Source organism: Hemibagrus wyckioides, linkage group LG16 (genome assembly GCF_019097595.1).
Source record: "Hemibagrus wyckioides isolate EC202008001 linkage group LG16, SWU_Hwy_1.0, whole genome shotgun sequence".
NCBI classification, from domain to species: domain Eukaryota; kingdom Metazoa; phylum Chordata; class Actinopteri; order Siluriformes; family Bagridae; genus Hemibagrus; species Hemibagrus wyckioides.
Genome location: NC_080725.1, coordinates 7,443,598 through 7,468,945, shown reverse-complemented (window position 1 = coordinate 7,468,945; position 25,348 = coordinate 7,443,598). Strand labels below are relative to the sequence as shown.

Sequence of the window (25,348 nt, the reverse complement as noted above, 5' to 3'; positions counted from 1 at the left end):
CGATATCTTACAACTTACAGCTCACATTTCTATAACTCTCAAACTTTATTTTAACTTTTATTATTGTAATTTTTTTTAAAGTGCAGTTTTTATTTAAAAATATAAAAGAAAAAATGTTAGAGTTCAACTTGGGTGTAAACATAGCAGGAATTAGCTTCATAAATAATTATATCAACAGAAAGATGGTAAGAAAAGTGTGTGTGTGTGTACATTAACTGGCTATATTAACAAAATGTTAAGGATATTCGGCTTTCGGGTGAAATTTCAGGATGCACCTAAAATTCACTATACATTTACACTATACTTTCCAGGTGAACTTAATTTGATCTTCTCTACACTTTTGAATGCACATGTCCAGCTGTTCAGTGTTTCAGTACTTTTTGCATAACTTGCTGTTCTCTAACAATGTGCTTAACGGCAAAATTCACAACTGGTGTTTGATCCATGAATCGACCAATAAATTTTCTGGTTCAGTTAGAATTGGTATTTAAACAGTCCTCTTCATCATGCTGTTCACATTTTGACATCATGAGACCAAGACCACACCTAACAATTGATCAACAGTACCTCGCCATTGTGAGGCTTCAAACAGGATGTTCTCAGAGGGAAGTGGCCACTGAGCTTAGAGTGTCACAGAGTGTCATCAGCAGGTTGCAACAGAGATACAGAGAGACTGGAAGAGTCACAGAAAGGCATAGAAGTGGACGTCCTTTGGCCACATCCCACGTTGATGACCGCTTCATTGTGAACAGTGCCCTGCGGAACCGGATGACTCCAGGCACATTTAAGGGAGGTGAGAGGCACCCAAGTGTCACGTCAGACCATTCGAAACCGTTTACATCAGTGTGGTCTGCGTGCTAGACAACCTGCAAGGGTACCTGACCACACCACCAGGCACAGGCGTCGGGCCAGGGAGCATTTACGCTGGACGAGGGACAAGTGGGCCTCAGTGCTGTTCTCTGGTGAAAGTCGATTCACGTTGAGCAGAAATGAAGGCCGCCAACGATGTTGGAGATGTCAAGTAGAGCGCTATGCATCAGCCACTGTTGTGGTGGTGTTACAGTCTGGGCAGGTGTGCCTACTCAATACAGTGTGCCTACTCAATACAGAACTGCCCTACATCTTGTGAATGGTACAGTGACAAGCCACTCAGCTGTGTAGAGGCTAGTAACCCTGCACCCCAGAACCTCAATGACCTGAGGGCCGCCCTTCAAGAAGAGTGGAATGCCATGCCTCAGCACAATAAGTCGACTCGTGAACAGCATGAGACGTTGTTGTCAAGCTGTAATCAATGGTCAAGGGCACCTGACAAATTACTGAGACATTGACATTTTTTGTTGTGGTATACCCACCACCGTTGTTGGCTTTTGTTTCAATAAATTGTTTGAAATGAGGAAATCACCATTGCATGCTTCTACTTAAATGCCCTACTTTCATGATATCACTGTAGCGTGAACTTTTTACATTTTCCATAAATTTCACCCAAAAGCCAGATATCCTTAACTTTTTGTGAGTAGTGTATATAGCTATGGAAAAAAAATAAGAGACCACTGTATTTTCTTACAGATGCATGTATTGGTGAGATGAACAGTTTTGTTTCATTTTTTGTGAACTGCTGGCAATATTTCTCCTAAATTCAAAATATAACTATTGTTATTTGTATATTTAAAGGAAATGACAACACATCAAAATAACCCAAGATCATGCAGTATTTGCAGAGCTTTAATAACTCAATAATAATAACTGTTATGTCATACCCTATGTAGTGCACTTAAAGTAAGGTGTTGTTCGTGATTCAGCCTACGTTCAGAAGGGACCTTGGCCCCGCCTACTATACTCACCGGAAGTTTGGATTTTGTTGTTACACTGGAAGAAAATGGCTGCTATGAGTTTTTTACATTGAAGGCACTGGAAGAATATTTTTGCTCATTGCTTTGCATTTTCGAGCTGTGAAGATGCGCTTTGTTTGGCAAGTCTGCTTTCTTATTAGTCATAATGTATACTTTATGCATCACTCTCCCCGCTTGCAGTGCTCTGTTAACTTTTGCAGCTTTCTTGAAGCCAAGCTAACGGAGCAGCTAGCAGAGGAGGCGCTAACCGTGTTCATTTAGCGAGTTAGCACTGCTAGCTAACCTGAGAGCGAGCAGAGGGAGTTCGCTCATAGCCACATTATAAGATGATTTCCCCACTGGAAATGTAGATGTACAGAATTTAGTCTCACCTTTCACACGTTTTTACGACCCCTAACAAATGGTTCATTTCATTCCTCTGTAAGTTAGTCCTATTGCATACAATATGTTAGATAAATGCTCAGGTAAGGGGTTAGCTGTGTAGCTAATTTAATGAGCCATCACTGTGCTTGATTTCTCTTTTTTTGAAAGTTACCATTGTTACTGTGGGTGGCGTCTAAGAAACCACTGATTTCAATAGCAGGATTGTTGGTGGAACATTTTTCTGAAACGGAAAAATGCGTTTTTGTGCTTAGGGTTTGAATGGACTGTCAATGGACGTGCCAGTTTTGGGGTAAGGACAGCATCGCCTCCTGTCACACACAAACTGGTGGTGGATCATAATGGTAAGCAGTGCTTCCTCTTTGATTAACCTTTATCTCTTTTTCACCTGAAATTCTCCATTTGCAATGATATGGATTGTTTTCTTGCATGATGCTGTGATGGAAGTCATGAATATGTAACACTGAAAGTTTGATCTCCTTTGCAGCAACAGGACCTAGAATATGCATTGGATAGGGCTGAGGTATGATGCCTGTGTTGTGATTGCTTGTTCAATTTGATTCTATAGGCATATTTAAAGGTTGTGGGTGAAATTAAGTAAGTCATATGTTTTTGTGCAGTACATTGTCGAAAGTGCTCGTCAACGACCAGCAAGAAGGAGGGTGTCTTCCAGTGTGAGGAAATCCTTGTATCAGAAACTTTATGAATTGTACATGGAAGAGTGTGAAAAAGAGCCAGAGTTAAAGGTAATACTCATAGTACACATGCATTTCAGATTCACATTCTTTTACAGGTTTGTTTTATGTACAAATACTGTGCGGTGATTTAAATAGGTGTAATGCAGTGGCAACAGTTTGCGGAAAAACACATTTTGCTGTGATGGTCAGGTGCTCAAAAATCTTTGGCCAGTTTAGTGTCGGTATGGAGTAAAACATGAAATCGATGACTCTGAACTGTATTAGTTTCCTATAGCAGCATGGTTCAATGTGTTTATTCAGCTTACTTTACAAAGGTTAACCAATTTATTACTGAAATATTAATCACAGCTTGCGGTTATTTTTAACGTTGTGGAATGGCCATGTTTCTGTTATCACTTACGTTATAGCAGCCAGAAACACTCATACTCTCATCAGCCTCTATTATTTTTATTTTTCAAGTTTTAAAGTGAAAGCAAAAGCTTTTTATCTTGTTACTGAGAAATTTGACAATGCAAAATCCTCTGTCCTGAATACTTACGTATGCTGGAAAACCTACTGACTGTTACAGTGTGCAGACACCCTAGACCCTTTTTTAGTAAATGTTAAATAAATATCTTCTAATAGAAAGGTTTAAGATGTCAACAGTTACGTTTTTAACATTAAATAGCAGCATGTTTCGTTAGTTTGTTCTTAACTTTATATTATTATGGAGCATTGTCCAATAATAAATTATTAGAATGAGCACATTAATTAAAGTCATAGCTGTGCTCTTATAGTAAATTAATCACTGCCTGAAAAACTTGAGCATTCAGTGGTGGGGTTGTGTAGGGCAAAACTATTAAATCAAATGCTCTAAAAATTATCTAATTACATTGCTAGTAACAGCTGTGACACCACACTAATAATGCCAATTTTGTTTTACAGAACTTTAGAAGAAATGTGAATCTATTAGAAAAGTTGGTTTCGCAGGAATCACTGTCTTGCCTGGTGGTCAATCTGTACCCTGGAAATGAAGGATACTCTCTTATGCTCAGAGGCAAAAATGGATCTGGTTGGCATTTTCATTTATTTTATATTTACTCATCATTGCAACACATCGTTGTAGTAGATTTTTGTATTATTATCATCATTATTATTATTATTAATATTATTATTATTATGTATTTATTTAATTAACTTATTTATCAGATTCAGAGACCATTCGGCTTCCGTATGAAGAAGCAGAGTTACTGGACTACTTGGATGCTGAGGAGCTGCCACCTATTCTCGTGGATCTTTTAGAAAAATCACAAGTAAGATATAATAATACTGAATTTTTAAATAAGTATATACATATCGTATACACAATATATGTTTGTTCCCCTAATCAGGAAGTCATATAATATTTTCTGTTATTACTGCATTGCAGCAACTAAAATAACATCACCATTAGTAGACAGATTGGTAGAACTGTGTGAAAACAAAAGTATCTATCTGAGTATCAGTTTTAAAGAACTTTGATGCTGTAGCACAAGTTCGTTATTTTCAAATCCCATCACTGCCTGTTCTAATAAACCTGTTGCCTTCTGCATATCACTAAACGTTTTTCATGGGAAAAACCATTCTGACATTCAGTGTTGTGATTATTCATTTTTCTGATTTCAGTGAAAGTTATTGAGTATTTAACCTAAACCCTTATTTTCAGGTGAACATATTCCACTGTGGCTGTGTCATCACAGAGGTTCGAGATTACAGACAGTCAGGGAACACCAAGATGCCGTCTTATCAGAGCCGCCATGTACTGCTGAGACCCACTATGCAGGTGAGCATTATGAGCAATGCTGAAATTACAGCTGACAATTCAGTGTAACGCAGGATAAAGCATCACTTGTCTCAACACAGGACCCTTTCTTTTCTTTTTGCATTTTTTTCCTGAACTAGAAAATGCCTTGTAAGAGGTGATATTTTACAGAGTTTTACATTATACAGAGTTGGTGTTTTATAATATATGGCTGTATAATTCTGAGTTTGAGGCTATGGGCACTTTGTCTGAATTCGGACCTCCTCTTTACTTTTATATCAGACCCTGATCTGTGATGTCCATGCCATGACAAGCGATCACCACAAGTGGACGCAGGTAAAAAGCAGATTAATTGACTTGCATGCACTAACCGGTGTACTGCTATTTCTTGTCTCTTTGTAGATCAAGAAGATTGAATAATGTATTCATATATGTAACTTATTGGTATGTGCAGAAACCATTACCATGGAGTTTTGGGGTATCATAGTATCTGCTTTCATGTTCATTAAGGAGATTGTTCATCAACTGTTAAAAAACATTTTAGAACATTTAGCCACAGTGGTGATGTAAAAGTGTCCTTTCCAAGTCTAGTCAATTTTGTCTAGTCATGCTCCTGGGGCTTGATTTGGACGTGGAACTTGAATTGAATGACATGATTGAATTGAAGGACATGATTAGATGATTAGATTGGAAAGTGACTTAATAACAATGCTGTTTAACAGGAATCTAATAAAATGTGTGATTTCATAAGGCAACTTTCAAGATGGCTTTGTTCATGTTAAACTGGTAAGTGTTGTTTCATTGACCACAGTATATGTGGAAGGAACATATAACCAGAGTGTATCTGAATATCTTGTAACTTTTTCCATAAATTTACTCTACCTAGAAATAATATTGTTGTGATCACATATATAACAGTAAAGCTTCACATTTACGGTGCAACACTTTCAAATTTCCTTATTGCAGTGTGCCATTGTACGAGTATAGCTGGGGTTCCTTTGATTTGGTTAAAGGCTTGGGGTTCCTTTGATTTGGTTAAAGGCTTGCCATTAATCTGAGTGCTCTGATGTATGTGTTTCTAGGATGATAAACTGCAGCTGGAGAGCCAGTTGATCCTGGCCACAGCAGAGCCTCTGTGCCTGGACCCTTCAATCACTGTCACCTGCACTGCCAACCGGCTGCTTTACAACAAACAGAAGATGAACACACGCTCTATGAAACGGTGACTTATGCTCTTACTCTGAATGTGTTCATGGGGTGTGTTTCTTTGAGTGTGTGTGTGTAAGTGGTGACTTATCATAAGCATTATACGTTAGAAATTTTATATTATTCAATTAAATTATGCATTTACATTTGATGCATTTACATAATCCTGGGCCCTGTGGATGTGCCCATTGTTGATATTTGACTGTGCACTATATGCATCTTGGCACATGTATCTAATTGTGGTTGTATGTGTGGCATTGGTGGAATTCTTTACATATTTGTTTGTGTGTTAGTGCCAGTGAGAGAAGTGTGTGGGTCAAGTGCTCAAGGCGTTGAGAATGTGTTTGCTTTTAGATCATTCTTGTTTTGCCATGTCTGCTTCCGGTATACTAGAAATATTTTTGATATATTTTGCTAAATGTGGTTAAGTTATATGCCTGGTTTGTACTTCTGAGAACCATCCAGAATGAAAGCTCTGAAAGTATGCTTTAGTGTTGAGAAGTGAATACAATTTGCACTCTTAAACATAGTGATATAATTGTATCCAAGATGTATTTAAAATGTAAAGATGCATTTAATATTTAAAAGACAATTGCCTAATTTTACAGACTTTTAATCCTACTACAATCCACATTTGTTTGTATATTTTGCTGATCTACCTATATGTTTGCGTGCATGACAAAGTACTATGCAAAATAAATTTTGATGGCGTTTTTATACATTTAAAAGGTAGCAATTAACAGTGTTAATCTTTTTAAAGACCTTTTAGGTTTTCGGGTTAGCATACATTTAGATTTATTGAAATGGTTGACTTTTTATCTCCAACGCAATACAGGATACAGTTGAAAGGTTAAGGGCCATACTTGAATACCTAGTCTTTGCTGCTGGGAAGTGTAGGAATTTGAACTCGCAATCTTTGATCAGTAGCCACTGAGCCACTGTCTTTTGTCATTGAAATCTTATGTATCGTAAAACTATGTATATTACAGCTCAGTTTATTAGGAACTAGTTTTTACTCTTGCTTTTGTTTTGTTCTGCAGATATTTTAAGAGGTACTCGCGAGCAGCGCTGAATCGGCAGCAGGAACTGGCTAACCTCCCTACGCCTCCTCAGCTTCGCTTGCTGGACTACCTGCACAAGAGGAAAGAGAGGAAACCACCGCCTGTTGTAGATCTTAAGATTTCCAAGGCTGGGAATGTGAGAGTCTGCTTATTTCTGATTAATGTAGAAATGAGTTCAAGGAGTTATATGATTATGTAGGTGGTACTAGTTGGCAGCAAAGGATGAGATATTAACCTTTTGTGTTCTTCCTACAGTGTGTGGACATGTGGAAACAAAATGGCTGCCACCTAACTACTCCAGCAGAGATTGATGTGAGTTTTTACAAACACACACACACGCGCACACACCTTTTTGTGCCGATTCACTTAGAGACCTATAAGTCTCTTTTTCCTCTTGTGTGAGTTTAGTTGGTAAGTATGAAGAGTAACTTTTTCTGTCTTCTGTGTTTGTAGATGTTTATCTGAATTGTCTTTATTTGGCAATCGTTGTTGATTAGATTGCAGTTGTAGACCTTCTCCTTTGGTTGTAGGTAGAAAAGTATGCTGTAGTGGAGAAATCAATCAAACTGGAGGATTCTCAGCCACCACAAGTTTGGCCTGCACAGGTAATATCTTACGTATTATATCATGTATCTTATTTTATAAATCTGTTTAGAGATTTGGATTATTCTAGCACTATTAACTTGATGGTTGTTGAACTTTTTCTGTACGCAGGACATAAAAGATGATTACATTTTTGAGTGTGAAGTGGGTGGCCAGCCTCAGAGGACAAAGGTCACAATCTTTCAGTCTATGGGTGACCCACTGGTATATGGAAAAATCTACAGCAGCAATGACCCAAAAGTAGATGAGGATGTGTCTGACCTGCACCTCATTCACCCACCGTAAGAGGAAACACTTTAGAGTTTCGAAATAGCAAAATAGATTATTTGCTACTCTTCCTGCTGATATACTGCTGATGCTCTGCTCATGTTTTACTTTCTTTTTTTTCATTCTTACTAGATTCCTTCTAGGTTCAAAGGTAGATGCTGATCGGTGAGTACAGCAAGTGTATTATTCTGTTGCATAGTATTGTGATGCTTGATACCTTGCTGAATTGTTCTTTCACACAAATCCGTAGTAAATTAACAATTTGTAGTCATGTGGTGTATCATAATTTCACCCGCTTCTATGTCATGTACATTGTTATCGTCTATATGTATTTGAAAGGTGAATGCTGTGATTAAAGTGCTTCTCTGTTCATCAGGTTTTTGTCTCAGTACAAGGATGTTTATGAGACAGATTTAAAGTGTGAGGTGAAGATATTGCACAGCTCTAGCAACGTGGGAGCCCAAAGCCAGCTCTCTCCGGCAAGGGAGACAGAGGTGAGACGTGGAGACAATAGCTCTTGTGTTATTTAGTAGGGCTGTCACAATGACTTGATTATGAAAACTGAAAATTTCACATAATCAGATGTTTTGCAAATGACGCTTGAGAAGGTGGTGATGTACAGCAAAATTGGCCTGATAATAAGACTATGGCAGAAGGTAGTGTGCTTGAAAGTGAGTTAAGAGTTGGGGTTGCTGTAGGGTTTTCGTGACTTGATTGTCCTGCACGTCCCACAGGTGTTTGATGTAAAAGAAAATGTGATCATTAGACTAGGCCACCTTCTGCCATTGCTCCAATTCAGTTCCATTGGTTCAGTTCTGATGTTCATATCCACTGTAGGCACTTTTGGTGGTGGACAGTGGTGAGCATGGGCACTCTGACTGGTCTGCAGTTACACAGGCCCATACACAGCATTCTGTTATGCTCAGTGTGTTTTGACATGTTACTGTCATAGCCAGCAATAGCTTTGCTGTGGTTGTCCATGACCCTATCACTAGTTCACCGGTTATCCATTTTTATACCACTTTTGTAGGTACTAACCATTAAATACCAACCAGGGACACACTACAAGACTTGAGAAGCTCTGATCTAGTCATCTAGCCACCATCTTGCTCTTGTCAAAGTTGCTTAGATTCTTACATTTTTCAAGATTGTGCATCTAACGCATCAACTGTTCACTTGCCGCCAAATATATTATATCCCTTGGCAAGTGCCATCGTAACAAGATAAACAGTATTGTTCACTTCACTGGTCAGTGGTTTAAATATTATGGCTGATCAGTGTATATGTAGCATTTATCAAGAGCAAAAACCCTCAAATTCTAAAATGTTAATCAAAGCAACCATTAAGAACGGACTTATTATTTAGCTGTTCAAAATGCATGTTATGTCTACTGAAAAAGTTGTCAATCACAATAAATTATACTTAATATATTTTAATAGAGTAATTGGATTTGAAAGTACATGTGACATTCTTTTAAAGTGTTTGGTATCTGGTTAATTTGGTGGTGTTGTTTAAGGTGGATGGGATCTCGGCGTTGGTCCAGTCCTCAGTGTTGGGAAAGGGAGTTAAGCACAAGCCTCCCCCAATCAAACTGCCCTCTGGTTCTTCCACCAGCTCCTCAGGTAAGCAGCTGTTTATTAAAGATATGCAACGGTGCCTATGGTGGATTTTATGTGTAGATGATCGATATATAATCTCATTATTTTTAAGAAAACAACATATGAAGTTAGAGGTTTTTTATTTCATACTTTGGATATTTCATATATTTCATAAAAAAAATTCTGATTCTAAAAATATGCAATGGATATTGAAGAAAAACATACAGTTTACTAATAAAGCAGAAAGGTCTGGATGTAATCATTTTAGCTTTTGCTTAATCTCTGAGGTTTAAACTTTCCTGTCATAAAATCTTGTGTATCTACAAAATACAATTTAACATAATCAAATAGAAATAAGATGATACATGTGACCTTTAAAAAGTACAAGATTTTCATACTACATGGGCTTTTGTGAGGTTTTATACAACATCGCTGTTGGATTCTCTTTTCTGATTGGTCAGAACATGCTGATAAATGTTCTATAACAGTAGTACTGATGGTCTTTAGGTTTATATCAATGCAGTCATCATAACATTATCGTTACTGGTACCAATATTTTCATATGGGGTGGTCCATATTAATATTTAGAAAAAGTTGTGAAGTTTTCTGTGAGGGGACTTTTTTTTTAATTTTTTTTTTAAGCATTTTTAGAATTACTTTCCAGTGTCTGTGCTGTGTAATTTGATTTCACTCCATTGTTGTGGCCTTTCCCTCTCTCCACATTTTCTTTAGGTAATCCTTACAGTACACAAGCACCCAGTGGCCATCTGAAATGTCCAACCCCTCCCCCCAGTAAGAGTCAATCTCTGTCACGGAAGCACTCCATTGAGGTGGGCCTGCTGTCTCCTGCTGCCCTCTCTCCCATGCAAAGTAAGACTACATTTCCCATACTCTGTCTCTCACTCCTATTAACGTTTATATGTGGCTGAAAAACTAAAGGCCTTATAGTCTACCTGCTAGTAGAGTTTAGTCCACCTAACTGCTATTAAGTGCACACAAAATATAATTTTATTCTCACGCTGCAACTTAAGCTGTTAAGATGTTAACTTGCTTAATGCTCTCCAAGAAATCTCAAAGAAGAAAGGCAATTAATGGTCATTTACACTGAGTTTTTATAGACATATTCTAACACTGATAAAGGAAAAGGAATCAACTCCTTGTAAGGTTACATAATCATTCGTTGGCTACATTGCAAAGCCTGAATAACCAACGTGTAGGGTTAGTCCTTGAGTGTTGCCACCTTGTCTCTAGCACATTCTATCCCTCTATTAGCTCGCACAATCAATCTCTAGTCACACACTCAAAGGTCACACTAAATGATCTTCTCCATGTAAAAAAATATCCATTACTGGTATGACAATAAAACAAATTCCTGATTAGGTTGCATTAGAAATAACGTGCTAAAAAGTTGGGTATTTCCTTACCTCTGATTCATGCTCATCTTTTGCCATCTTTTTGTTTTTCTTTTGTTCGTTTTTCTGTATCAGAGGGTGTTTAAAAGATGGACAAGGAGAAATACATTATCAGTGAAAAATACATCTAGTTCACACAATTCAGGAGACTGGCAAAATGATTAAGAAAAATATCTTTTAAAATATGAGTTTGAATTTAGTTACTGTAACTTATTGAGGTACTGTAGGGAAGTCAGTAGTTGTTGTTGGACTAATGAGCGGAAGGTTGTGACTGAGAATCTAGCTGAGCCCTTAATCCTCAATTGCCCAGTGAAAAATTAGATAAATGCAAGTCTCTTTGCACAAGGATGTCTGTCTCATGCCATAAACGTATCCTCTGGCACACTTTCAAAGTTTTCTTCTACTTCTGTGTATATTTACATCTAGTGTGTTAATCTTGCAAATTGACATCATGACATCATTTGTTTAAACACATCGATTTTTTAAGTGATCAGAAATTATGTATTATGTGACTGACAGGTGTTTCTTGCCCAAGTCTTATTGTTTACTGTTTTCATTCTTAGGATCTGGAACACCCAAGCCATCTACACCTACACCAACCAACACCCCATGCTCAACACCTCACCCAGTGGACATTCAGGGTGCCACACCCTCAGTGACACCCACCCCCCAGGACCCGACTGTGCCCCAGCAGCAAACACTGCTTGCCCCATTCTCACAGCAACAAATGGCACTGCCTGTTATGACCATCCCTCTTCCCACGTCCATCAGCACAGGCACGACTTCCTCGCAGGTCATGACCAACCCTGCTGGCCTCAACTTCATCAATGTGGTTGGCTCTGTCTGGTACAACCTTTTACTACCTTCGTTTACTTTGTCACACTCTCAACCTCTCCATCTGTATTTTTTTTCATTCACTTGATTTATTTGCAGCAGGGACTACAGGGCAGTATCTTATTTATCATCCTGCAGAATTTCTGCTCCTATGCATTTTCATTACATATCAAATATAGCCTAAAATATACAGTATATGTTAGCATGTTTTTAAGTTGTGTCTGTGTGTGTCTGTCTGGGCCACAGCAGTCCTCAGACTCTAATGGCTGGCTCTAATCCCATGCTGGGTTGTAGTCCTGGAATAAACCTGAGTGGCATTTTGCCTTCAGGAGGCCTAATGCCCAGTGCACTTCCTACCATGCAGCCTGCAGCCTCTGCAGGTATCCAGTTTTCCTCTCTTACACATTTACCCTGGAAATATCTTCCTTGTTTGTGGTTTGCTTAGTGTACAGTCTGTACAGTTTTTCCTAAGGGTTTGTGCTCTTGTCTTGCAGGTGCACCTTTTGGTCTGAACAACACCCAAAGCTTGAGGCCACTCAATCTTCTTCAGGTGAGGCTACTGGAGCCAAAACAGAACTTAAATGAATGTATTTTTTCCCCCATTCGTTTCACTCTTAGAAAACATGACGAAGGCAACCATGACAGTAATAACATTTTGGTAGCATGAAAATCTTCACACCTGTGGGTTCATCTGATATTCTGCCTCCATCTCCTATTTCTGGCTCAGATCCCTGCTACGCCATTGATCTTTAACCCTTTACAGCAACAGCAGATCTCTCAGTTCTCTCCTCAACAACAGAGCAGTCAGTCTGCAACTTCCAGTCCCCAGCAGCAAAACGATTCGGTGAGCTGGACATGAGTTGAAACTAATGCACACACACACACACACACACACACAAATGTAGGTGCCATAAGCAAGAATGTTTAGTAGTACATATCAGTTTAAGTAATAAATACCATAATAGTTTCTTAAATAAAGTAATGTAATCTTTGCTTTGCTAATTTGTATAGCCATAAGCAATTTTTTCCTCTTTGTGCTCAGTAGCTATTTCTCCGGTGTACCATTTAACAAGCAGCTGACATGTCATTGGATTGATAGATTTGGCATGCCTAATTCATTGCTACAGTTTATGGCCAAAATTATGTGTTCTCCTGAACATCACACCCATATGTTGGTCTTCCCCAAACAGCTGGAGGCTCACAGTTGTTTAGAATAAGTTTGATGTATGCTGTAGAATATTTGGAATGATTCTTCACTGGAACTAAAGGGGTCTAGCTCAAACATGTTCCTGCAGTTCAATAGCCCTATGCAGGAAGCAAGGTCCATTAACACATGGTTTGCCAAAGTGGCAGGGTGAACGTGAATGCTTACTGTGCTGCAGTACTCCCCATCTATCATCAATGCCTGGCCTCAATGATGCTATTGTAGATGAACGAGTAAATCTATACAGCCACACTTCAAAATCTATTGGAAAGCCTTCCAAGAGGAGGTTGGTTTATAAGGAGTATGGTAGTTATTAGAACAATAGAGGAGACTTGGTCTGGGGAAAAAAAGGTTCAAATAGCAAATATATGGGTGTGATGGAAAGGTGTACCCAAACCTTTGGCCATATAGTGTACATTCCCTCCCAAATTTGCTGTACATTGAAGACCTTTGAGGTAAACAAATTAATTATGTGTTCCAAAATATAGGGATGTACTAAATGAGTAATCAAAGGTATAAATGGACTACAGTTCAGTATTCTAAAATCTTCTTTATACAGACTGAACAGGGACTGACTGCTGAGCAGGGCCTTGCAGCACAACAGACCGCTGTCATCAACCTCACTGGGGTGGGGGGATTCATGCCTTCGCAGACAGGTGTGTATACACAAAAAAATTGTACCCATTCACATCCAGATCTAGTGTTTCACTTTCTTCTTCTTTATTGGTCTCTGTAACTGACATACATTTACATTGAGAGATCTTTCTAACAGGCACTAACACAAACAGTAGGTGCACTAATAGTTTGCTGATAATTTGTATCATATTTCACTGATCCATCAGGAACAAATGAATGCAGTTATTTCTTAGCTTGATTTTTTTCAATCTAATGTTTAATTTACATGAGGAGGATGCCAATTCCCCCTTTTCTCTGCTACATTCTACATTTTTTCTGTTGTTTCTTTCCTTCTCTCTCCTTCATTCCTCCCCCTTTATCTCCACTTTTTCCTATACCTTTTCCTCTCCTCCTCCTCTTCCTTCTCCTCCTCCTCTCCCTCCCCCTTCTCCTCCTCATTCTCCTCCTCCTCCTCCTGGCATGGTAGTTCTGTCCCAGCTGGGTTGTGGTCTGGAGGGCTCTGGGTCCAGCCTGCCGTCCCCGAGGCTCCAGCAGCAGCACCAGCCACAGATCCAAGTAATGCAGCAACTTTGACATTATCCACCCATAGACATCTTAATATTAGACTGTCAGCTTTAAGACTTTCAAGCCTGACTACATTGGTACTTATTTGACATTTTGTTGGAAGGTACTAATAATCAGTAAGTAACAATAATTTGTAATTTGTTATAATTTGTTACTAAAAGCAGAAATTGTTTTCCTCTGTTGACCGACCCACTTTAATTACTTTTTTCCCTTCAAAAACAATCTGAAGTCTAAAAAAAGATATGAGTCTTATATGTAAGATGTCTATGTATCCACTGTTTAGAATGCCTTTAGCTGGACAGCTTGCAGCATCTGCTACTGTGATTCATAAAAAGCCTCTAACATCTCTATAGTTGCCCCCTTTGTTTTCTGTTTTAATACAAACACTTTAACACTGTTTTTCTTAGCAAGTCAGATTTTTGTTTTACTCTTTACAATGCATGTTTTTTATTCATTCATATAGAAGCTTTCTAATACTGATGCATTCAAATACGAGTCAGTGAAGATGTTTTTTCTTCCATTGATTTCATTGATTACTATTTTAATGTATTAGCATTAGACAGCAGTTACTGTTTTGCGACAGCTCATTAATGAGGTATCCCAAGCCAGGTGCTAAAAGTGGGGAAAAAAACAGCAATTTAAGGTGCTGACTTCCTGATGCCCATTACAAGTAAAATAGTGTCCCAGCATTTATACCATTATAAATGTTAAGGCTGTTTGTGTGACCTTATACACAGATGCCTGGATACAGATTTATACTACAGACCTGCCAACATTTACCCATTATGGGTTTAGCTCAGTATTTTGACATCAGAGTATGCTGACTCACTTTATACCTGTCTCCTCGTGTCCAGGCAGTGAATAGCACTTGGCCTCTTTGATTCCATGTCAAAGAAGTTCATTAACTTGACATAAAATTAGTGTATCTTTGATTTAGCTAACAACAGGCAAGTATATAATTAATTCTGATCAAAATATTGATTCCTACCTTGTCAGAGCAGAGACATGAGTGCATAACTGCAAGGACTGGAGTGTAATTCTACTTATACCACAGCCATTTCAGTGTTTCATTTATTAATAAACACTTCGCCCATTTTAGCTGTTTAGAATTGTTTTCAGCTATCAAACACCTGAAAGATTATTTCTTCCAAAAAAAAAAAACTTGTTCAGGCAGGTCTGTTGGTAGGTCTGGTGCTGCTTAAGTATAGTTGTTGATATATATACTGGTGCTGCTAAACTGCTCCTCGTCATCTTCTATTTCTTTTACCTGCTTGCACCCATACTCCTATAGCCTTCATCCCTGCTTTCTTTTCCTCTGCTTCATCCAGCTTCTGCTAATTTAGTCATTTCAGCTAATTTTGTTTCTGTAAACGCAGCAATGTTTACTGACGTCTCCTCTCACAGTAGCTGTGTAAAGACTGCTCCACTTGATCATTTAGCTGGCATAGATGTGAACATTCAGTATTGGTTTATAACGATTATAGAAATAAAGTACAGATTCAAGTCCTTTTTTATGTTCTGCATCCACCCAACTGTGATGTAAGTCCTAACATTTCTGAGTCCTAACCTTAGTTTATTAGAGATGGCAGTCTGTGAGGGGAGACTGTAGTGTCATACACACAAACTCAATGTTTTCTTTTGTTTATGTGCAGTTGCAATTCTTGCACCAAATGCAGCAGCAAATGGCTATGGCAGCGGGGCCGGGGCCTCAGGCAGCACTGCCACGCCAACATTCCGCCAACCAACCAAGAAGTAAGAGGAAGCGCAGCATGCCCCAGCCCCTCCCCAAATCATGACCACTGACCTCGCCCGCACGTCATGAGGAACACACTGTGCTTGGTCAGCATTTTTTCTTGCCCTGACTGTGACAAGTGCAAGGTGTTTTTTTGTTTGGGTTTTTTTTTTTTTTTTTTTTACCCTTTGAGTTTGTAGCTAAGGATGTAACATGTCCACTTATCCAACCTATTTTTTGAACAAGGATTTTTAGAGCTTGGGACACTTATTGAAGGTCATTTTTAAAAGAAATATATGAGATGAGAATTCTTTGAGAATTCTTCAAGGCATGCTCTAATTTCTCTCCTTGCTATCATCCTTTTCTATGGGAGCCTTTTGGCCCATTGTGAAGAGAATCATTGAGATGTGCCTGAAAAACTCCTGCTGGTTAATTAGTTTTGTGAAAAACTTTTCTGCAGCTGGACATGGAGCCGGGCCATTAAGTGATGGGCCTTGTTCTCCCAACATGCAATTATATGTGCGGTTTTTCTACAGCACATTTTAAAATGGCATTTTGTTGTACTGAAGCTGCAGTTTATGTATATTCTTATGGGTGGAAATACAGGATCAGGGATGTGAAAAACATTTCTGAACACTGAGGCAGAAGTTTTGTAAATGGTCTTTGTCAGCAGTTTTATTGTTATAAAAAAAGAAAATATATATTGACAGTGGAAAAAAATACAACTTTTAAATAAGAAACTTGGCTCCTTGTAATTATTTGGATGACTTTTTGCTCTCGGTAACTTTGTCGATGAGTTTGTTGATCTCTCGATTTCGGGTCACAGCTCGGCTTACACAGTCCTGCAGCTTCTCTGCTAATAAGGAACTGCCCCCTGAGAGAGAAATTACAAGCTCAAAAGGTGTACTATATGTCCAATTCTTTTTAAAATTATCAAAGAAAAGGTTTACTATGGCATAAATACAAGAAATAGAATTTTAACCTGGTTTGTGGAAAGCACAAAGCTGATCATCCTCATCTGTGACTGCAGTTATTAATGCTGTAGCCAGACTTTCCTCTTCTGTTGTTGGGTCCACTATGATCACTTCACTGCATGGAGAAAACAGACAATTGATCTACATTATATATGGTAAACAGAACAGTTCTGCAGTTTTTCTTTTTTTGTCTTTTAAGGAGGGTGTTGCTTGTTCCAATTCTCTGCTCCATAAGTATCAGCCACAATTTTCGTAATTTTGCCATAATGGATTTGAAATGAAAGGATCAATACGTGATCAAAGTGTAGACTTTTAGCTTTAATTAAAGTGGTTTAACAAAAATGTAGCATTTTTTACTCAGCCCCTCAGTTTTCACAGGCTCAAACGTAATTGAACAATTGAATGATGAGCAGTTTCCTGGCCAGGTGTGACCTGTTCCTTCATTATTTCATGGGAATTTTAGGACAAATGTTTTGGTGTTGATTCCAAGTACTGAATTTGCATTTGGTAGCTCGTTGTGGAAACTCTCAATTTGTGGTTCAATATGTTGCCAAAGTCTATAATCAGGAGATACCTTCATGAATATAATACAGAAACATGCAGAGCACAGGTAACACTCACAAACAGAAAAGCCAAATTAAACTTTGTTAGAAAACTTGGTTTAAAAAAGTCTGGAATAAAGATCTTTTGGACAGATGAAACCAAGATGAAATTGTACCAGAGTGATGGGTACAGAGGATTTTAGAGAAGGAAAGGTAAGGCTCACAATCTAAAGCATACCACATCACCTGCCAAGTATGATGGAGGCAGTGTTATGGCATGGGCATGTATGGATGTCAGTGGAACTGGGTTACTGGTTTTTATTGATGTGAAAGATGATAGAAAATCAAGAGAAATTCTGGTGTATAGAGCTATGCTTTCTGCTCAGATTCATTCAAATGCTGCAAGACTGATAGAACAGCACGTCCCAGTACAGAAGAACAATGACCTAAAACAAACAGTGAAGGCACAGAGCAGCTTATGGCAAAGAAATGTAATGTTTATAAATGGCCTAGTCAGTTACCTGATCTCAACCCAGTTAAGCATTCTTTTCAATGACTAAAGACAAAACTGTAGGCAGACCCACAAACAAGCATCAACTGAAAGCCAGAGAAAAACATCCAGGCATTTGATGTCCACAGGCTCCAGACTTAAGGCAAGCAAATATCAAATTGCAGATAATCCTCATGTTCATAATTCTGTTAATCTGTCCAATTTTTGAGACTATATAAATAATTCCTAAATAGTTAATGCACGGATTGCTTCATTTCAAATCCATTGTGGTGGTGTAAAATAGTAACTTTAATTTCAACTTCATAATTTTTTTCTTTGCTGCTTTAAGACAATGTCCATTGTTAAAATCGCTATACAAATAAATTGAATTAAATTAAAATTACAAAAATTGTATCGCAGTCCAAATACGTAGGGGCCTGACTGTGTAACCTCATGCCCTTAAAATCAGTAACTGAATATATTGTATGTGTAGCACAGACTAGCACATTAAGACATTTATTATAATAACACATATACTATAATTCTGTATTAGTGTATTCACTCTAATAAAATGACTAATAAAATGACTAATACATTCACTATTTGCTGCTCTGAGCCAGGAGGTGAAAAACTACTGATAAAGAAAAGGCCAGTCCTACAGTTAACTGCACACTGCTAAGCAATGTCTGCTGCCAGGTCATTCACCCATCCTTAAGTTGTCTTACGTGATATTCAGATTTATTGTTTTGCACATTTATTGCAATGATTTATTTATTTTTATTCTGTACAGTATATCCTAAACAAGCATTAAATCAGGAATTTATTGCTTGTGGGCTACAGTTTTTAAAGCCTGCATATGGCTGTTAATGGAAGGGTGATTGTCCTTGATGTTGTTCATCACGTAATTCACCAATAAAATAACCTATATGTAGTGATTCCCTGAAACTGTTTTCTTTGCTTTAATCATGGAAATGTCTACTATTTTTGAATGACAGGTAATCTAGTAAAAAAAATCAATAGTTGTGTAAATTCTGGTACTTAGTACTAAACTTTATAAGGGCTTTAGGTTTACAGTTAAGTGGTACATAGCAAGTGCAATGCCAGAGTATAGGAATTAAACAATAAGAACAGTTAAAAAATAAATAAATGCAGCCCCTATGAAAGTATTGATATGTCAAGGCCAATTCTGGTTTTGCTATACACTGAAGACTCCATGTTAGACTTACTCATCAAATACTGCGAACGATGAGGCAACAGGGTGCTTGTTGATCTGCAGATGTCTCTTGTGCTGCGTATCAACCTCAGGTAAATCAGTCTCTTTGTTAATTGTGACTTTAGGAAGTTGTGCTGGAAAACAGATTTAAAAAACATTTTTTTTTTTTTTACACATTTTCCAAATTTATATATAATATTTTATAAATACAACATTTTAACCATTGCTTACCATTCTTTAATGCTGCCAGTAAGGTTATGATGCAGGCATCTAGTAAATTCCCATCATAGTCTAAACACATGATATCACAGTACAGGACCCAACACAGCTAGAATAAAAATAATAATAATAATGATATTTCTGTCAGTTATTGAAGATGAAGTCCAAGTTATTTATTTATTTGCATATGAAGTACATTTCACTATTTGTTTCCCCTACCTTTGATTTCTCAATGCACAAATCTTCTTTCTTTATAATGTTAGTGCTGCAATTAGCAAACATTCAATTAGCTTAGATTAAAAATACCATGCCAAACTCAAAATAGTGAATATACAGTTCATACAAATCGTTACTCTGTTCTACAATGTAGCTGCTCATATATTTTCATCTCACCAACTACTGAGTGAGTGAGTACTTACAAGGGGATAATATCACAATGAAGTCTTTGTGCAAAGATCCTTTTAATTAGGTACAGGATTTATATGGATCACATGTGGCCTCATTTTTAGAACATAAATAAAAAACATATATAAAATCAGATTTGATCTTAAATTGAAATTACAAGTCAGCTAATTATCTGATGTTATACTGATGTTCAGTACAACAGCACTCTTGCTTGTACATTGTTGATAAAACCAACAAAATTAACCTGCTCTTATATACAAGCTAGGAATCAGCTGTAGTGTTGTTACGGTTAGCGTGTGTCTCCACTTAGGATTTTAAATTACATCCCAATATCCCATCTACTTGCCCATGCTTCTGTGCTGCCATGTGCGCCTGTCGCGAGCTGAAGCTGATACATCAGTTGTCATTAATAAAGGCCATTTGTAAGAAGGATTTGAGAAACTTTTTCCTGTGTATGGAGTTTTTGTAAGTCTTTCAATCTATGTATAATTGTGGCTTGGAAATTACACCCTAGTAAGATATCCTCTGTTCAGTTAATGGCAAAGAGATGCTTCTCTAGGGTACAGACAAGAACAAAGCCTAATCAATCTCTCCATGATTTTGCTAAGGTTTTTTTGTAATTTCTGCAGCTGAAAATGCTTGATTTTAAAAGTTATGCAACTTGTAGAGAATTTTGTAGTTTTTCGGGAAAAACTCATTGAAATGGTGAAACTGCAAGCACAGGATTCTTCTTTTAAACTCCTAGCAGTGAAGACACATATGTAATTCTATGATAGCTGTACTCATGATTGATACACATGAATGGAAGAGTGGTTTGGCTGAATGTGTCTTGTGATGATGTCATACAACCCCAAATCTGCTGCAAAAATTGCCAGCTGCAGCGAATATCTAAGTTTGCTTGATTTTACATTTATTCCTACAATCACAGAATTATGGACAGACTGACAACACACACCTTCTTATTATCCATACACTTTTCCTTCACAGCCAAGTGCACAGCATTTCAAAATGTTTAGCTCGTTTTATTTGCCGTTTACACTACGTTACACGTTTTTTAGACAAAACCCTTAAACTGATCTACTAATAGAATATTTTTTTCCTCACTCATCAATTATGTCAGCGATGAACTGGCTGGCCACCTGAGCCTGTTCTCCAGGAGGACCAGGCCGAAATCTGGATGAGCACAGGGGAGGCAGATCCACATTTGGAACTGTAGCACAAACAGAATATTTAAACATTAATCAGAAAGACAAAACCAAAAAAAATTTACCTGTAATAATGATGCGCTCACTCTTACCAATATACCCCTTATCGGGAGCATCAGCAGTGGGCACGGCTAGTTCCTGTGTAAGAAATATATGAAGTCAGTAACAGGTTTCAACTGTTTATCTGATTTCAAGGGCAGAATGTTGCTTACTGCTTTTATACCACAGATGACGGTGGTGTTTCCAATCTTAACCAATGCTGAGCCATTTGCTGTGTTTATAGAACCTGAGAGAGAGAGAGAGAGAGAGACACTTCTTGTGAATTTGAAAAGCATCAGTAGTAAAAATCACAAGCCAAAATGAGTAAAAATATTTAAAAATATTTATAGGTATTAGGGTATTAGCATGTCTGATTGTCAGACATAGGTGGATGCTAAAAGGTTAACGGACTGCAAAATAAAATGTGAACTCATTTTTTGTCTGGAGACATTATTGTAAGCTTATACCAGAAAATGCTGCCATCTCACAGCAGGAATGGACAGGTAAAATCCTACTTTTATTAACAAAAACTCAGTTCTAAAAGACACCAACAGAAGTGCACCTTTTAAGCACAACAGCTAAATCTTGTAAGCAAAATCTTACATTTTCAAATGATCTTTCAAATCTTTCATTTTCAAATTTTCTATTTTAGCACATATTCTGTGTTTATTTACATTTCTGGCATTTGGCAGACGCTCTTATCCAGAGTAACATACAAAAGTGCTTTGAAATCTCTAACAATAAATACATTAATACTGGTTTATTCTGTTTTATTATTATCATTATTATTATATCTGTATATGAAACGTATTTTATCATGTACAATCCTAATTTAGAAGCACTGAGCAATGGAGTCATTGTATAAAGTCTGAAAATGCAGCTACACTGAGAGGTGAGATCTTCACAAACAGAGAAGCCAATCCAATTCCTAAAATATTGCAATTGTTGAGCCAGACAAACATGTATGACTTGTTTATTTCATTTTAGTTTTTGAGATTGCTGATAATCATAGAGCTACTCTCAAATAGATTTATAATCTAAACAATTTGTATTCTAGAAACCACATGATTACTGCTCACCAACGTTTAGCGTTGTAGGTCTGAACTCTCCCAGCTCTCTCCCGTCTGGTCGGCATTTTTCTTTCTGTGCATTAAAGAAGAGTGCTTTATATAGCAGTAAACTGGAGGCTTCAATGCAACAATTGTACAAAACATGCACTGATAGGCCTGAGCTCATCAGAGGGACTTACCAGAAAGCTTCTGTGGTACTCCTGTGGTTCTGCTGTCCTGGAAATCAAACCAAGGAGATTAATAATTTCATTATTTATAAAGAAAAAAAATCCACCCTAGATAACATGTATATTTATATTTAGAAATAATAAGTGATTTTCAATTATGCAAAAGATTACTTCTGGATTAAATTTTTTCAAATAATATGTTGCTCTATTTTCATGCTGCAAAATATGCTCCTAAAATAATAGAAAAAAACACCCCCTCAACTTGGAGTTCCTCAACTCTGACATAACAGCAATCAACAAAGAAGCACTTGAAGCTTTCAATGAATCGTGCAGTATATAAATATTTACTAAACACATAGTGACACTGTAGTTTGTTATATCTATAAATCATTTGTTTTAAGGGTGCATCCCTCAAGTTGCACATTATGGCCAAAGTTTGTGGACACCTGACAACCACACCTATATCTTTATAGGTCTATATCTATATGTCTTTTGAGCATCCCATTCCAGATTTCACCCTATTTGCAGTTATTATAAACTCTGTTCTTCTAGAAAGGCTTTCCACTGTATTTTGTAGTGTGGCTGTGGGGATTTGTTCATTCAGCCACAAGAGCATTAGTGAGGTCAGGTGAGGTCTGGGGTACAGTCAGTTTTCTTGTTTATCCTGAATGTGTTCAGTGGGTTGAGGTCAGGGCACTGTGCAGGTCACTCTGGATCTTCCACTCTAAGCTTTGCAAACCCAGTCTTTATGGGCCTCCCTTTTTGAATTGTAATGACAGAACATGCTTGAGCCACCTAGTTCCAGTGAACGGAAATTGTAATACTACAGCAAACAAAGACATTCTAAAAAAAACTGTGCTTCCAACTTTCTAGTTTGGTAAAGAACTCTGTATGGATGTGATGGTCAGGTTTACACGTTTTTATTCTTGACAAACAGGACGGCATCCATGTTTTTTCACATACCTTAAGCACAGCTTGAAAATGACTTAATTCTGTTCTGTTAATTACCGCTTATGATGTACATCGAATGAAGCATTACTTCACCTCTACCCAACAAGTGATGTAGAAGTGTCCAGCTATTTCAGGAACATTCCAGTGCAGTGTTTGCCATCTCTCCTATTTGTACACTGAATTTCTCATAGAAATGCATTTATTCAGCGGCGCTGTAAAAAGCTAAGTGACAAATAACGCAAATCCTGACCATCATGCTACATTCAACTTACTTCCGAAGGGAGGAAGATCTAAAGCAAATATTTGCATAAACAGTATCACTAATTTCCGGTTAAGTGCCACTCTGTTTACTTTGTGCACAAAGTTTTGAACCTGGATTTGTGTGGAGCATCAGGACTTCTGAAATGAGATTTTATAGCGTTTTATTTGGCTTCTCATAGACTGTGGTTGTGAATTATGAGTTAAAGTTAACTGCATAATTATCCCTTTAAATTTTTCGAATGCTTTTCCTCCAATTACACGCCACTTGAACTATAGTAGCAAGGCCCCCCCGTGACGTCACGACAGCATACAGCTGAGCAATAACACACTGCAACAATTTAGCACCAGAATCACTAAATACTATAAAATATACTCATCCAATTTGTTACAGTGTTCCATATTTGAAAGTCTTACTACCACCCTCGTAGAAAACGCATGTGTACATTCACTGTGCGTCACGCTTGTTTGCGAGTTAGCTAGCTGGATAGTTTGCTTCTCTGTTATCGCCAATAATATCGACTCACATTTACTTCTAAAAACTCAGATAACATTAAACGACTATACGAGGCACAGAAAACATGTGCGCTTGCTATTTACTTATGTGGAGATCATATGTGCACTGCGTAAGAGTGCCATTGCACTACACTTACTTGAAACCAGCCGCCATGATGCCAAGAAACCCCACGTGGAATAGGTCAGTGACGTCATGACGCGAGACACGCTACTGGGGTAAACCGGACACGCCGACGGCGCCGCCTTCTGGAAAAGGAAAACGCTCTCGTTGAACTCCTGAATTTAGCAATTTGACTATTTATTCATGGTAATATTTACATATAGTGTCTGTAACAAAGAAACAATTCAAAATTAAAATAAACAAGCTATTTCTATACAGTGACTGGACATCGACCAGGCATAACATTATGAGCACTGAGAGGTGAAGTGAATAACACTGATGATCTCCTCTTCATGGCACCTGTTAGTGGGTGGGATATATTAGGCAGTAACTGAACATTTTGTCATCAGATTTGATGTGTTAGAAGCAGAAAAAATGGGCAAGCATTTGCATTTGAGCGAGTTTGACAAGGACCACATTGTGATGCCTAGACCACTGGATCAGAGCATCTCCAAAACTGCAGCTCTTGTAGGTCTGCAGTGGTCAGTATCTGTCAGTAGCAGTCCAAGGAAGGAACAGTGGTGAACAGGCGACAGGGTCATGGGCTGCCAAGGCTCAATGATGCACATGGGGAGTGAAGACAAATTGTGACTGCGTGATCCGATCCAACAGACGAGGTACTGTTGCTCGAATTGCTGAAGAAGTTAATGCTGGTTATGATAGAAAGGTGTCAGAATACACAGTGCATCACAGTTTGTTGCGTATGTGGATGCATAGCTGCAGATCAGTCAGGGTGCCCATGCTGACCCCTGTGTACCACCAACAGCACCAACAATGGGCACATGACCATCAGAACTGGACCACGGAGCAATAGAAGAAGGTAGCCTGGTCTGATGAATCACGTTTTCCTTTACTTTATGTGGATCGCTGGGTGCATGTGCATTGCTTACCAGGGGAACACATGGCACTATGGGAAGAAGGCAAGCTGGTGGGGGCAGTGTCATGTTTTGGGCAATGTTCTGCTGGGAAATCTTGGGTCCTGACATCAATGTGAATGTTACTCTGGCACGTACCACCTACCTAAGCATTGTTGCAGACCATGTACACCCAGTATTCCCTGATGGCTGTTGCCTCTTTCAGCAGGATAATGCACCGTGCCACAAAGTAAAAATGGTTCAGGGATGGTTCGATAAACAAAGTTTGAGGTGTTGACTTGGCCTCCAAATTCCCCAGATCTCAATCCAATCGAGCATCTGTGGGATGTGCTGGACAAACAAGTCCAATCCATGGAGGCCCCACCTCACAATTTACAGGACTTAAAGTATCTGCTGCTAACATCTTTGTGCCAGATACCGCAGCACAGCTTCAGGGAT

At 38.1% G+C, this 25,348-nt stretch overlaps 2 protein-coding genes across 7 annotated transcripts; one reads left to right on the top strand and one right to left on the bottom strand.

The window, feature by feature from the left end:
- Positions 1 to 1,898: 1,898 nt before the first annotated feature.
- On the top strand, positions 1,899 to 16,519 carry supt20 (SPT20 homolog, SAGA complex component). Of its 3 annotated transcripts, none has more exons than XM_058412018.1 (24): positions 1,899 to 1,969; positions 2,486 to 2,575; positions 2,719 to 2,754; positions 2,852 to 2,977; positions 3,854 to 3,980; positions 4,118 to 4,221; positions 4,614 to 4,730; positions 4,992 to 5,045; positions 5,792 to 5,931; positions 6,956 to 7,112; positions 7,232 to 7,288; positions 7,507 to 7,581; positions 7,691 to 7,860; positions 7,979 to 8,011; positions 8,223 to 8,340; positions 9,363 to 9,468; positions 10,177 to 10,314; positions 11,420 to 11,702; positions 11,940 to 12,070; positions 12,185 to 12,240; positions 12,418 to 12,534; positions 13,454 to 13,550; positions 13,997 to 14,085; positions 15,747 to 16,519. In XM_058412018.1, the coding sequence occupies exons 2-24, from the start codon at positions 2,573 to 2,575 to the stop codon at positions 15,888 to 15,890; spliced, it is 2,478 nt and encodes an 825-aa protein (XP_058268001.1). In that variant the 5' UTR covers positions 1,899 to 1,969; positions 2,486 to 2,572; the 3' UTR covers positions 15,891 to 16,519. The 3 variants fall into 3 exon arrangements, with proteins under 3 accessions (XP_058268001.1, XP_058268000.1, XP_058268002.1); XM_058412017.1 differs by having other exon boundaries at positions 11,937 to 12,070; positions 15,747 to 16,518; XM_058412019.1 differs by lacking the exon at positions 13,997 to 14,085 and having other exon boundaries at positions 11,937 to 12,070.
- Positions 16,520 to 16,563: 44 nt separating this feature from the next.
- Positions 16,564 to 24,110, bottom strand: exosc8 (exosome component 8). 4 transcript variants are annotated; one of them, XM_058412020.1, is made up of 11 exons: positions 24,013 to 24,110; positions 22,163 to 22,199; positions 21,993 to 22,056; positions 21,087 to 21,160; positions 20,967 to 21,012; positions 20,774 to 20,879; positions 19,484 to 19,529; positions 19,277 to 19,373; positions 19,059 to 19,179; positions 16,809 to 16,915; positions 16,564 to 16,700 (listed from the first exon to the last, which is right to left on the bottom strand). In XM_058412020.1, exons 1-11 carry the CDS (start codon positions 24,027 to 24,029, stop codon positions 16,582 to 16,584), a joined length of 834 nt encoding a protein of 277 aa, XP_058268003.1. In that variant the 5' UTR covers positions 24,030 to 24,110; the 3' UTR covers positions 16,564 to 16,581. The 4 variants fall into 4 exon arrangements, with proteins under 4 accessions (XP_058268003.1, XP_058268004.1, XP_058268005.1 ...); XM_058412021.1 differs by having other exon boundaries at positions 21,997 to 22,056; XM_058412022.1 differs by having other exon boundaries at positions 21,098 to 21,160; positions 24,013 to 24,049.
- Between the last annotated feature and the right edge of the window lie 1,238 nt (positions 24,111 to 25,348).

Excerpts from the sequence above, each read along its gene's own strand:
- supt20 (XM_058412017.1), top strand. Across the intron at positions 13,551-13,996 it reads ATTCATGCCTTCGCAGACAG|TTCTGTCCCAGCTGGGTTGT; the intron begins GTGTGTATACAC and ends CTGGCATGGTAG. Across the intron at positions 14,086-15,746 it reads AGCACCAGCCACAGATCCAA|TTGCAATTCTTGCACCAAAT; the intron begins GTAATGCAGCAA and ends GTTTATGTGCAG.
- exosc8 (XM_058412020.1), bottom strand. Across the intron at positions 19,180-19,276 it reads ACTGGCAGCATTAAAGAATG|CACAACTTCCTAAAGTCACA; the intron begins GTAAGCAATGGT and ends TCTGTTTTCCAG. Across the intron at positions 16,916-19,058 it reads TCGTTCGCAGTATTTGATGA|TGAAGTGATCATAGTGGACC; the intron begins GTAAGTCTAACA and ends TTCTCCATGCAG.